The 13,660-nt window shown below is 38.8% G+C and overlaps 1 protein-coding gene across 1 annotated transcript in view; it reads right to left on the bottom strand.

Annotated features, from left to right (window-relative positions):
- LOC148831493 (NT-3 growth factor receptor-like) overlaps window positions 1-13,660 on the bottom strand; it is a 138,412-nt gene that overhangs the window by 16,948 nt on the left and 107,804 nt on the right. The window contains exons 10-11 of the mRNA XM_088920031.1: window positions 8,059-8,231; window positions 915-1,158 (exon numbers count right to left, since the gene is read on the bottom strand). Coding sequence (XP_088776157.1) covers window positions 915-1,158; window positions 8,059-8,231 — 417 coding nt within the window. The remainder of the gene's footprint in view (window positions 1-914; window positions 1,159-8,058; window positions 8,232-13,660) is intronic.

Genomic DNA, 13,660 nt, shown 5'->3' on the forward strand with positions numbered 1-13,660 from the left:
ATAGTGCTGGTTTGCTCATTCTACAGTCTTACCAACAGCAATACAATAAGATACATTAGTGCCCACCACATGACAATCCAAGTATTCCTTTTCAAGCTGATTTGAGTCATCATGGGGGCCTTAAACGTTTTAAGCCTGTATTCCTACAGCTACAAATTGAGTGAGCCAAAAAACAAACACCTCATGTACTCTTGGTGGAAATGTAAGAACATGTCACATTGCACAGCATGAGCAAAGCTTGTACTTTTTCAAGAGAAAATTGTAAAGCAATGAAAATGATGTCACTTTGTTCAGTTACAAACACTCTTGTTTCTGAAATCATTTCTCTATTGGACAAGCTGACCCACTCAATCAATTAATTTATGTCACAGTTCTCATTTGTTTACCTACGGCATTTGATCTGTGGAATTTGAAGTGAAATTTAGCAGTATTTACAAATGTGGAAATGAAAGATCTTGGACAATATCCAAAAAGGGTTTTCTCTCTACATTTTTAACAACACAATGTGTCTTATTTATCAATGCGCTATTCATATTGAATTGCAAAACAAGGACAGACTGAAACACAAGTGGAAACTATGTGGAAATGCATTTAAAACTGAGAGCAAGACGGCACTTTTTTTTTACTCAAATTGTTGTGGGAGAGTGGGACAAGCTACAATGCTAGGGCATGATGTTGAAGCTAATAATCTAGTTCAATAAACACCTGGATGAGATCCTGGGATCAATTGATTACTGCTAAAGATGCTAAATGGGCCAACTCTCATCTCCTCTCGTCTATGATAAGTCTTATGTTCAGTGAATTTAATATTTTTATTTAATTTATAAGTACAAGGATAAGGAAATGTTGTACTGTATGCAGGTTTGTCTGAAAGAAGAAAGACAAGCAGATGCCAGACTGACACAAGCTCTCACCCTGTAGTAGTCAGTGCTGTAGATGTCTCTGGACATTCCGAAATCCCCGATTTTCACCAGCAGGTTGTTTCCCACCAGGCAGTTCCGGGTGGCCAGGTCCCGGTGGACGAAGTGCTGGGAAGCCAGGTACGCCATGCCCGAGGCAATCTGTGTGGCGATGTGCAGCATCTGAGACAGGCCCAGCTCTGCTTTGCCCTGACGTGGCTGCCCATCCACCAGGATCATGGCATCAGGACCATGGGCTCTGCGAAGGGGGAAATGAAATCACACATCAGAAGAGGTCACCCCAGTCTCATACTTGGAGCCCACAGTCTGGTGGTTATTTTTCCAATGAAGGTGTCGACTATGGTTCTGAACCCTGCATTGAATTAATAATTTGCACACATTTATCCTGTATGTTAATTTTAAAAACAAAACTCAATTTCTCCAACGGTTGACAAATTTAAATCAGATACAAAATTTCTTTATGCAGCTGTAAAGTACGCATACTCAGGTTTAATTAAAAAAAAGATTATTAGTTAAATTAAGAAACTGAGAGCCCAGCTACAATACACCAAAATTCTCACTCTCTACAACCAGGTCTGGGAAACTGTGAAATAATAAAATGATTATTCTTTTAAATTAAATATTATCCTTCTTTAAAATGCATCAAAAGCATTCATATATTCTCCATTAATCTGGCTTGAGTGGTAGCTAGGAACTGTTCCTCCCCATCATTTCTAGATAGTCACCAGTTATGATGACTGCTGGCTTCCGGCAACATTATCAGCTGATGAGGTCATTGAATTAAGTTTTTGTACAATTAATGATTTGGAGCCTTCAGATTGCTCTATTGACTTATTTGTTTCAAGCACAGCTTCCCAATAGCATATGCTTTGTTTAGAGAGATTTTCAAGGCATGGTTTATTAAAGTGCTTTGATTGTGTCTGCTGTGTGTGTATGGACTTTTTAGCATTGTAAAAAAGGATGGAATCAATTCACGTGGCTTGTGAGAAGCAAATGTCTGTTGCTGTGGTTTGATGCAAAACCATTGCAGACACACATGAATACAAGAGCACAGCACAGTGTTGGCTGCTTGAAGCAAATCATGTTCTATATCCAAACAATTCAAGGACAAAGACCAATGCAAATGTTTCCTGTTTCCCTGAAAAACATTTTGCTGATATACTGTACTATATGCTGCATAGCACATGCACAGAGAATACAGAATATCAAGCCTATTGTACAGCTACTGAAAGAGCAGAAACAAATGGCAAGCATGCCATCCATAGCAGGGAAATACAGTATATACAGATATTTTATGGTGGCCAATAAGTAATTCATAGTAGTACAGTAAATATGCAACACAATGGGAAATACAGTAAGTTAAAAAAGGAACATGTGTCTAATATGTTTGTTTGATCCTTTTTTAGAAAAAAAGTCTTAGTTTCCATTTCCAGGACCAATCTTTTCCATGGAAGTGACCTGAACATTCGTATGGTTTCTGTAATTGACAGCACTCCCATCTGATTGCATTCTGTCTCCCTACTTCTTAACAGCTTACATCTTTTTAACCTTCCTTATTCAATGGCATGTTTGTAGTTTTGAAGTTCTGTAGCAGGTTATTTTATTTTTCCAGGACACAGTGCAACTGCTCTCCCTCAGGCTCCTGACTTCTTCACAGGAATTAAGAAACAAAATTCCACATTTTCTTCAACAGCTGTTGATCTTACGGAGAATAATTCAGCTGTTATAAGCCATTTTATTACCTGCTGAACTGAGCAAATAAGGAAATCTTTGGAGACATCTGCTGCTTTTTCATGACACAATGACAATGCGTTGGGGAATACAGATTCTATTTGTTTTGCAGTCTTAAATATGAAAACAAAAATCAAACTGAAGGCTTTCAAACAAGCTGCACTGCTGACTGCTGAGAACCACTGTAGTAAGGCGTTGTGGCAGGGAGGTTGTTGTGGGGTAGAGGTTCAGGTTCTTCAATGTGTGTAGTAAGATGCTCCATATGTTCTATCAGTCGGTTGTAGCGAGTGCCATTTTCTACGCAGTGGTGAGCTGGGGCTATGGGGTTAGAGCAGGGGATGCTTACAGGCTGAACAAGTTCTATCATTGGGTCTGACCTGGACCCCCTGGAGGTAGTAGCTGAGTGGAGAATGGTGTCCGAACTAGAGGCCATCATGGACAACGTCTCCCATCCCCTCTATGACATGCTTGTGAGAATGAAGAGCAAGTTCAGCAATAGGCTGATCCAACCATGGTGTGATAGGGAGCGCTAGAGAAGGTCATTCATGCCTTCTGCCATAAGACTGTACAAATCATCCACTGTTTGCTGGGCAGGGGCCAAACAAACATTTGGACTAAACATAAAACTCTCTGCTTACATCCGTTTTTTTCCTGTTTACAACTGTTTTTTGTGCAATGTATTTATTTAATTATAATGTGCAATACAACTTTTGTGTACTGTACTTTCAGGACTGTTTTTGTATATTTTGTACTGTGGGCAACTCTGTATAATGTTAATGTATCAATTTTTTACTTTTTACTGCACTTCTCACTGACTGTACTGACTCTATTGTATGTTATTGTTATGTTATTTTGTTATTTTGTTACACTGTGCTGTGTTAAGCTGCTGTTGCACTGCTATTTCCCTCACGGGATCAATAAAGTATCTATCTATGCTCCTAATTCAGGTAGAATGTGAGATAATTATTTGTGCCATCACACAAACAGTTCCTGTCATGGTACTGTATATTGTAGCAAATGAGCATGGTTTGTGTATTATTGTCATGTGCCAGCTACCCAGTGCCAAGGACAATGCCTGTCAGTTCTGCCGTTGATGGATTGCACAATGTTTAACTGCAAGCAGGGACCAGTGGAGCTCCGATGTGTGATATTCTAACTACATTGTATTCATGATGACCAATCATGCTGGGATTTAATTGATAAAACAGGTTTTGACTAGTAACCAGTATCGGTGTGTTGTGATTTGATGTTTTGATGTGGAAATTTCATTCAGTACAAGAATTTTTTAAAAATGGACATGCTTAGTTTCACGATCGTAAGCCCTTTCGTATTTTAGTTGATTTCATGCACCTGCCCCCTGTTTTGTCCGTCTTTCTTTAAGCTGGGCGCTGCATTGGGAGACGGATGCCCGGAGGCCTGCCTAGGATCAAGTTGTCCCACGTCTGCGGCTTGAAGTCTTAGGCTTCCTAACAGCGTCTGGACCAAGATGAGTCTGGAGCTTGGAGCGCCCGGCCTCATCAGTCTATTTTTAACTTCATTGTTCCTGGTTCCATGTCCCCATTCCCTCTTTTTATTTTTGTCTTCGTCTTGGATGGACCTCTCGGTTTTGGACCTTGGACTATGCCCTGGATTCCCCTTTTAGGACTGTTTTGGACTTGTTCGCCTGCGCCACGCCCCCCGAGCACTGGATCGCCCTGTCTGCCATCCTATCCTGCTCCTACTGTGTTTCCCTTTAAGTCTTATTCCAGTCGCTTCCAGATTATACCGTCTGCATAGGGTACTAAACTACGCATCATGACACTTAGGGCATGCTAAATTTGCATCTATCAAAATAATTTATTTTAAAATAGGTTTTTGAATGTTGAGAAGCAATAATGTTCATAAGTTCATATTCATAAGTTCAGCTTCACAAACTGAAGGCTAGGAACATAGGAGCTTCTTAACTTTGATAATTTGTATAAGGTGTATGACCATAACAGATATATTTCACCATATATTAACTGCACTGACACAACTAACACCTGGATTTAGTGTTAGTGTTGCAATAAAATAACAGTTGGGCTGCCTTCTTGGTTTACAAAGGACTGCATTTTCAAACATTTCTATCCTGCTGACTCTTGAATTACCGTCATTAATGGTGGGTTTAATTAGCAGAGCAGTTGATAACTTTGTGTGGCCCTTTAAAATACTGTATCAGTGTCCAGTCAGGTGCAAATCAAAAAGCAGCTTTGGTTGTTGATGAAATCAGCCAGGATTCAATCAACAACCTTAATGCACCAGTTCATAATAAGAAGATGTGAATATGTGGGTCACAAAGCCATATTGGGAGGTACCAGTTTTTGATACAAATTAAATGTCTTGTCTGTCCCAGTTTAAAGTTACCAGATTGCATTGTCTTAGACCATACAAAACATGACAAAAATAAAAACATCAGAGTACAAGAGACCATAACATATTGAATGTTTGACAGTGTGGTCTATCAAATTGTATGGGTGTTTCAATAGTTACTGCATCTGTATATTTCTGCTATTGCCTTTCTGTCCTCTGTATTGTTTTACATACAGGTTGTGAAATTTGACTATAAAAATAAAATTTGGCTTCTACTTGGAATTATGATTTTTTATTTTATACCCATCTTATATGGAATCACCATGGCAATTCATCATTCATCATTTGACAAAATGCACAGGTCCACAGTCCCTTAGTGCCAGTTAGAGGAAGGAGAATCCCACAATGCCAACACTCAGGTAAAATGTATGTTTTTGTTAATTAATTTAAAAAAAGAGTACACAGAGTTAACAGACATTTTAAAAATGTATGGGATTACATTATTACTTTCTTCCCTCTGTAATACTCATCTAATCACTTGACGATTCATATCTAAGATTACTAGGTTGTGGCTAAGATGCACTTTTTAAGATTTAATTAAAATAGCCTTTTTTGAAAACCTAGCAGAACAATTCATTTGAAAAAATATTCGTTTTTAAGGCATCTTTTTTTAATGCAGTATGTAGTTTTATCTCACATTAAAATCGCTCACTGTTTACATTATAACCTGTTGCAGACAATCCTGTTCCCAGCATGTAGCCTGTGCCAGAGACCCTGAGATACACACCTTTGTGCCAATGTGATGTAGATCTATATATGCTGCCACATGTTTCTTTCAACTCGACCGGAAACATACTTCTTTTTTAAGCTGGAGAATATTTGAGTCTTAACCAGTGTGAAGAAAGAATGGCAGAGGTAGAGTCCAAATCCTATTATTATAACTTTTTCTTCCCAGTGCCAACACAGCCTGTAATCTCTCTAATAGTCTATTCCCTTTCCCAAATATGGCATATCAGGAGGAAACAGTGGACACATTTAAAAAAATTCAGCTTTTTTATTTCTTCCTTCCTGTTAAGCCGGTTTCTAGTGAAATACTGTAGCTAGGTCAGCCATTTTTGCACAGGAAGATTGAACACTTTATATTTAGATTTAGATCTGAAAAAAAAAGATCTGTTCAAAGCACAGACTGCCTGCTGCAATTTGCTTTTCTTCTCCATTTCTGGAGGCAACTCAAACGCCTCTTGCTGATCCTGAAATCTGTTTTGTGTGGTGGGCTCTTGGCAGTACTCAGGACAGAACTCCTTCAGTTCAGTCAGCTTCACAGACTGAAGGTTAGGAGCACAGGAGCCTCTTCACTTTGACTCCATGTACAAGGGTTGTGACCATCACAGACACTTGAAGAGAAGGATCTGGCTTTATTCTGCTGTGCCAAATGCTCTGATGATTGTCCTCCATAATTGGGCTATTCCATACATATACTGTATACCACTTTTGCAGTAAAATTCATTGGCATCTTTGCTTTGCCTATTATTAACTAGTACTGTAATTAGTAACAAAATGTTGCCAATTTGCGAATAAAATCAGTAGTTCTCTTCTAGTGTTTTTTAGTGTGTTGCTACACACTTAAAGAAATAAGTTACATACTGTATACTTCAATTTTTTTAAGACTTAAGTAAAGGCAGTCCTAGAGTCAGCGTAGATCACTGAAATAGAATGTTCTCTTATTAATGCTGAAAATCTCCATCTCCATATCATGATATTGTATCATACATTATTCTCAGGAAGAATAAGGCTCCTAATCTGCATTGCTTCAACAAGGAAAAACAGTGGCTTGATAACAGAGTACTGCTTGCTGGGACATGACAAAAACGGGGTTAGAAGAAACCATTCCAATTGCTCAGTCTGTGGCCCATGGGTGGGACATATTTTCGTGACCAATAGTACAGAAGAAAAGAATCTCTCCTATGAAAGCAGCCAGCTGTAATGAGGGGCTTCTAAGGAATAGTGCAGGCTTGGCTGAGCTCAGCTGGGGTTGTGGGGCTCTGGAGTTAGACAGGTTTTCCTCAGACCCTTGTGCGAAATGGAACCCCTGTGGCTGATTATCTGTGAGCCTTAATATCAATGAAGACCACATCCCCATGAATGAGTGATTTAGCTATGTAGATTTCAGCAGATAGGTGTGTTGTCTTCATCTATTCAGTGATCTTATAAGAGCTCTTAAGAAAACAGTGCGACATCCTGATTAATTAAAGGTCATTCCAATTTGGTAAATCTCTTCAAAAATACACACTAATTACAAATAAAAAAAATTAGCTCTGTTGACTTTGTTATGGTGTTTTTACAGGTGATAAGACAAGCATAAAGCTGGGGTTTGAAACCAAACATGGATTTTGATTGGAGCCTCAAGCTGAGCCCTCGGTGTGTCCATGTACAGTGTCAGATAGTCTGGCTGTACAGAACTGAGCAGATCTTTGTTATTACTGGATAATCAGTCTGGATTTAAAAGAAATTAGGAATAACGTACTGTTGGAATTAGTACTTTAACTTCATTTATGCACTTATGGCTTATTTTATGGTTAACTGAACAAGGAACCTCAAGTCTCATTCTTTGGTTGTTATAAATTGAAATATGATTTTCACAAAATTGAAACTATGTTTCTGAATTTGAGTGATTACGGTCAATTTTCTAAGTCACATTCACCAATCTAAATATGTAAAGTAGCTCTGTGTGATTTATTCCTCTGTAAGGCCATCCTTATTAAAGGAAATGTTTACGTTCCTTTGTCAGGCTGTAACATCACCAAAAAGTAGGAAATTCTCAGGAAGGGCAACATCAATGACACAGCAATGGCAGCACAATGAGACAACGTGTACAACATCATAGAAGAGGACAAAGTACCAAAGTGTATCTTGATTAAAGGGAAACCATGAGTTAAAAGTGTGGCTCTATGGACATCTAACCCATATTAGGCTGTTTATGAGTGGCTGATAAGACAAGAACAAAGCTGGGACTCTGAAAGCAGAATCTGGTTGCAGAAATGGGAGAGGCTGCGAGAAGTACATGAAATAAATCTTTTACCTCAAGAACTTGTTGAGGTCCCCGTGCTTCATGTACTCGAAGACCATGATAAGGGGATCGTCCTCCACGCACACCCCATAGAACTTGACAATGTGCTCATGCTGGAGGTTCGTCAGCAGCTCCGCTTCCCTCTGGAAGTCCTTCCTTGCCACATGAGTGGGGTCCTTTAGTGTCTGCAAGATGAAAAGATGGACTGTTCGTTCGGCTCTTAATGCGTTTTCAATGGTATTTCACCTCAACGTAGGAAAAGACAACAGCTCTCTATTAAAGCAATAAATAATTGCATGCATTAGAACAACAAGGCTTGGGCTTGTGAGGATTGCATTATGGCTCCATCCTGAAAAAGCAGAAGGGTTTTGAGAAAAATAAATATAGCTAAATACTTCTGTGTCAGCCATGTGTGAGAGCAGACAACAAAGGGCACAGTTGACTTATAAGTTTAAAACCTTGTCTGGGTGTCTCTCTGGGTGTGAAGAAACATTGTCCTTTAAAAAGCTGCAGCTAAATGAACAACAGTCTGTTTTTTTATTCCTCATTACTTGAAATTTCACACTCTCAAAACTAATAACAAAGTCCGTCCATATGTGAGGTAGTGAAGCTGTGTGATTTTTGTCAAATTCAAATTGGAAAATGAAATCAAATACCCATCTTTTTTATCAAATGTAAGAATCATTTGAGATGATAAAGTTTAATACGTGTCTTTAAAAGACATATAGGCAAAAAAAATGCAAAGAACAGAGAGGTGTTGTTTGGATTCTGTCGTGTTCAGTCCACTGAGTATTCTAAGTGTGATTGATCACAGCATCTGGCCATCTTCAATGAGCAGATATTTGGAATTTATTTTACCACCCAATTAAAGTCTCTTACGTAGCTTGTATTTGAGGTTTGTATTGACCTGAAAAGGGCACACTTTTCCCTGTTCTTTTAAAACAACTGACGTGCAGTAGCAGTGTCTCCTAGTGTGTTGACATACTCTATACAGCATACCTTCTCTACTCTAAATTATTATATGATGCCTGCAATACATATATAAGATCATAATAATTGTACATAAGGGTGTGTCAGAGACAGAGAGAAGAAAAAGAAGACATGGGGGAATAGAGACCCAAGTAAGTAAACCCAGAGCTTAATTGAACTGAGGTAGCGTTAGGGTGAAGTAAACTCAAATGCACATTGAAATCTACCTCTTACTCACATGTCAAGATTTTCACTCCCCATCATTTTGTACCCTTTATTTCATTCTGTTGACATAAGATTTTGCACAACTGTTGCTGTTTTGCACATTACCTGTTACCTGTTTTTGTTTTGAACATTATCTGTTGTTATTTTGCACATTGCCTGTAGTCTCTGTCTTTCTTTTCTTACACAATTGTATTGCTGTTTTTTGTACTACTTACCTTCTGAGAGCTAGCTAAATAGCATTTCATTATACCATATACCTGTGTATGAGTATAATGACAATAAACTTGAACTTGAAGTACCTCCATATTATACAGTGCTTACAGTGTTATCCTGTCAATGGTCCCCTGAACTATACTACTACAATCAGGAAACTTTCATGATACATAAACATCTCCAACAGGACAAAGCAAGGAACCCTCCAGTCTAGATGCCCTATGGTTTTCCCTTTTGATATACCGCTAGAAATCAAAACCATTTATTTGATGAAATGTCATAAGACCCCACAACAGCAGAGCCTCTCAGCCTCAATTATTTGCTTTATTAGAGCTCCCTGTGGATACAAAATATTTTCTTTGATATTTTATTGTGGTATAGCAACAGGAATCTTCCTCTGGTCCAGACCAGTCTGTGCCTTCACTTTCTGAATTTGAATTACAGCAGCATTATTGACGTGCTAATCGGCATTGAAGTAAATATTGCTTTGCGTTAACATATTGTTACAACGGCACAGTGTACATAAATTTTGTTTCCCCACAGTGCAATGAACCAGATTATTATTTATGTTTTAAACTGTTCTGTCTCTTTGGAGTGATTCCAAATAATGTCTCAGAGTACTTCTATAGTATTTGAAGCTAGAATAAGCAACAATTTAACCTGTGCAAGTCATCTTCAGTCCTGGGAGATTTGTTTTCTGTTTTTTAGCTACTGTTTGTATTGAAAAAGTAAAGCTTACCTCAATACAGTGAAATTCATGATACAGTAAAAATTTTAATTAGAGCATCCAAAAATATTTATGTAACATAACGTTTCTAAATACACAATGTACATAAAATAAAAAGTGTACAATTATGTACAGTATGTTACAGTACCTGTCCGACAACCTTAACACTAACTGTACATTATTTGTATCACCAGAGTACCCCTTGGTCTGGTTAAATTGTGTAAAAACACAATACATTACTTTCACGGCTACATTTTAGAGAAATTGCAAAAAATGTATTAGGAATTAAATTGGAAAGAAACAGAGATACTAAAAAGTTGCAAAACAATTTTAATATTTTAATAAACTTTGCAAAAACGTTTTATATACTGTACTTCCTGACAACCTTTTCAGTGTTTTATTCATGTTTCCCTCCAATACTAGATATTTGTAAATCTAACCTCTGGGGAAGATATTTTTGGAGGACATGATACAGGCAGCTGTACTGACCCTTTGGAGAAGTTCAGATTAATCGATTCATTGATTACTTCAGAATTGGAATTTTGGAGGATGTGTACTGTACATGCACAGTAGATGTTGAAGCAGGTACTGTACAATGGCTGTGGCAGGATGTCAAGTTCAGAAGAGGGGAGTGAAATGAAAAATCACCAGTCAAAAAGAAACAATGGGGACAAGCTTAGGAATCAAGCTCCCTTGCTGTACTGTATGAGGTGACTATTGTAGTTTATGGTTCTATTAATAACTATTGTCTACAATTTTTAATTAAACCTTTTAAATCTAAAACAGTTATGAATGTAAACATTCTTCCATGCAAAACACTTAATTTCTAGCTACTGTATACACTTGGCAATGCCTTCATTACTGTTTTAAAACAAAACCTCAGTTGGCTGAGTTTACAGTACATCTAGAATAATATTACTAACCCTAATCTAGAGGGACTTGAACAATGGACATTCACATTGTTTTGTAAGATACAGTATAATTTCTACAATTACTTTGACTAGGTTACTCAACACATGGTACAGTCTTATATTAATGAGAAAATCCCAAATGCCTCATGAGCTGAGAGATATTTAGATGGATGGTGGCTACACTGCACAGATGGAAAGGCCTCCATCCCTATCTGGCATGCTCTATTACTCCCATGTCACTAAATGCTGTGTCCCCACAGCCCACCTGTACAGAATCCCAAGCACCTATGAAGGTAAGCCATCTGCCCTGTAAATCCCTGCAAACGGCTTTCCCAATAATCAACGAACTCTGGAGATGGGAGAGATTCTTTGAATCCCAGGAACTGTATTTTTAATGCACAAGCGCATGGATTCCAAAAACTCTTCCAAGTACTGTTAGAGCTGCATAGTTTCTACAGCTGTAATTGTTCTTTCCATAATTAGCACCCATTCATGACAATTTTGTCTGTTTCAGTATATTCACCACAGCCGTGTATCATGTGCTGTGTTTCACGGGGGGCCCAGAGTGTACTCTTCTGTCATGGCATGTGATTTGAAAATACAGTATACTCCAATTTCTGTTTCCTAAGGTATCTTGACAATGATGTTCACATGAAGGACATGACACATGCACTATGATAATATATATATATACTGTATATATGAAGGACTTTACTTTTGTTATGGCAACAGAAACAAAAAAGCAGTTTTTTTTACATGGAGAATTTTACATACTGCTTGCAAATTTACTCAAGTTAGTGAGAATGAAACACTGGATTCAGAATCTGTCAATGTCTCACTTAGAAACCTGCAGTTTGTAAAATCTTCTCTCTCTCTTTCCCTCTCTGGTTCTCTGGGTAGACCCTTTCCATATACGGGTCAGCTGGTTGTCTAGAAAAATATAAACAATGCATTCGGGAGAGGGCATCTACATTACCTTGTTTTTTTCCAGGTCTATAAACCGTTTGGAACTGAAACCTCTGAAGACTAAGGCCCCATCGGGTGATTCGATCATTTTTGTCCATATTTTTCAACATCCAGGTTAATGGCGCATGATCCGTATACAATACAAGCTGTCTTCCCAACAAATAATATCTTAAATAGTCAAGGGCCCATTTTATTGCGAGACATTCTTTTTCTATTGTCGAATAATGTTTCTCTGCGGGGTTTAACTTACTGCTAATATATAAAATAGGGTGCTCCAGTCCATCAATTTCTTGTGACAGTACTGTACAGTATGTCTCCAACCCCAGTGTCAGAAACATCCGTTTGTACCATGAATGTCTTGAAAGTCAGGCGCCTGTAAGACCGGTTGAGAAGATAAAGTTGCTTTTAAGTCCTGAAAGGCCCTCTCTTCCATTTCTGTCTATTTTATCTTTTCAGGACAGCTTGTTTTTGTCAAGTCATGCAGAGGGGCGGCAATGGAGGCAAATCCTGGAATGAAGCGGCGATAATAACTCGCAAGTCCCAAAACCGTTTGTATCTGCTTTTTCACCAGTTTTTATTAACTGCACCTTTCGATCTTGGGGCATAATCATTCCTCTCCCAGTCGTATAGCAAGAGATAATTGGCTTCCCAGGCCCCCAGACAACATTTATTGGGATTGGCCATTAATCCTGCTTCTCGCAAAACCCCCGTTACTGCTTCCAGGTGTTGTAGGTGTTGTTCCAATGTCGTACTATGGATTACAACATCATCTAAGTAGGCAGCCGCAAAATCACGATATGGTCTAAGTATTTGGTCCATTCATCGTTGAAAAGTAGCTGGAGCTCAGTATAAACCAAACACAGGCGTTACCCCTGGAGCAGTTGAGGTTAAGGGCCTTGCTCAGGGGCCCAACAGAGTAGGATTCCTCTGCCAGCCGCGGGATTTGAACCGGCAACCTTCCAGTCACAGGCGCAGATCCTTAGCCACAGAGCCACCGCTCTGCCTGTGGTCTCTGAGTGTATAGTAACTCCAAGGGATAAAGCCTGGTTGAGGCCTGCGGTACTTCTCGAACCGCAAACATTAGATAAGGGAGCAGTTGATCCCAATTTTTACTGTCTTTCTGCATGGCCTTCCTCAGCATGCCTTTGAGGGTCTTATTAAAATGCTCCACCAGTCCGTCTGTTTGTGGGTGATATACTGAGGTTTTGATTTGATGAATACCCAATAGTTTACTTAAGTCTCACATGACTTTGGACATAAAAGGAGTTCCCTGATCTGTTAAGATCTCCTTAGGGATTCCCACCCTAGAGAAAACTTGTACTAGCTCCCTAGCTATATTTTTGGCTGTGGCTGCTCTCAACGGAATGGGTTCGGGGTACCTTGTGGCGTAGTCCACTATTACCAGTATATACTGATGTCCATTGGTGGTTTTGATCAGGGGTCCCACCAAATCCATCCCAATCCGTTCAAAAGGAGTTTCAATAATTGGGAGAGGAATCAAAGGATTCCTATAATAAGGTTGCAGGGCAATTCTCTGACACTCTGGGCATTCCCGACAATATTTCTCGATGGCCTTATTTATTCCTGGCCAAAAGAACCAAGC

Source organism: Atractosteus spatula, chromosome 7, assembly GCF_055471065.1.
Source record: "Atractosteus spatula isolate fAtrSpa1 chromosome 7, fAtrSpa1.hap1, whole genome shotgun sequence".
NCBI lineage: Eukaryota > Metazoa > Chordata > Actinopteri > Semionotiformes > Lepisosteidae > Atractosteus > Atractosteus spatula.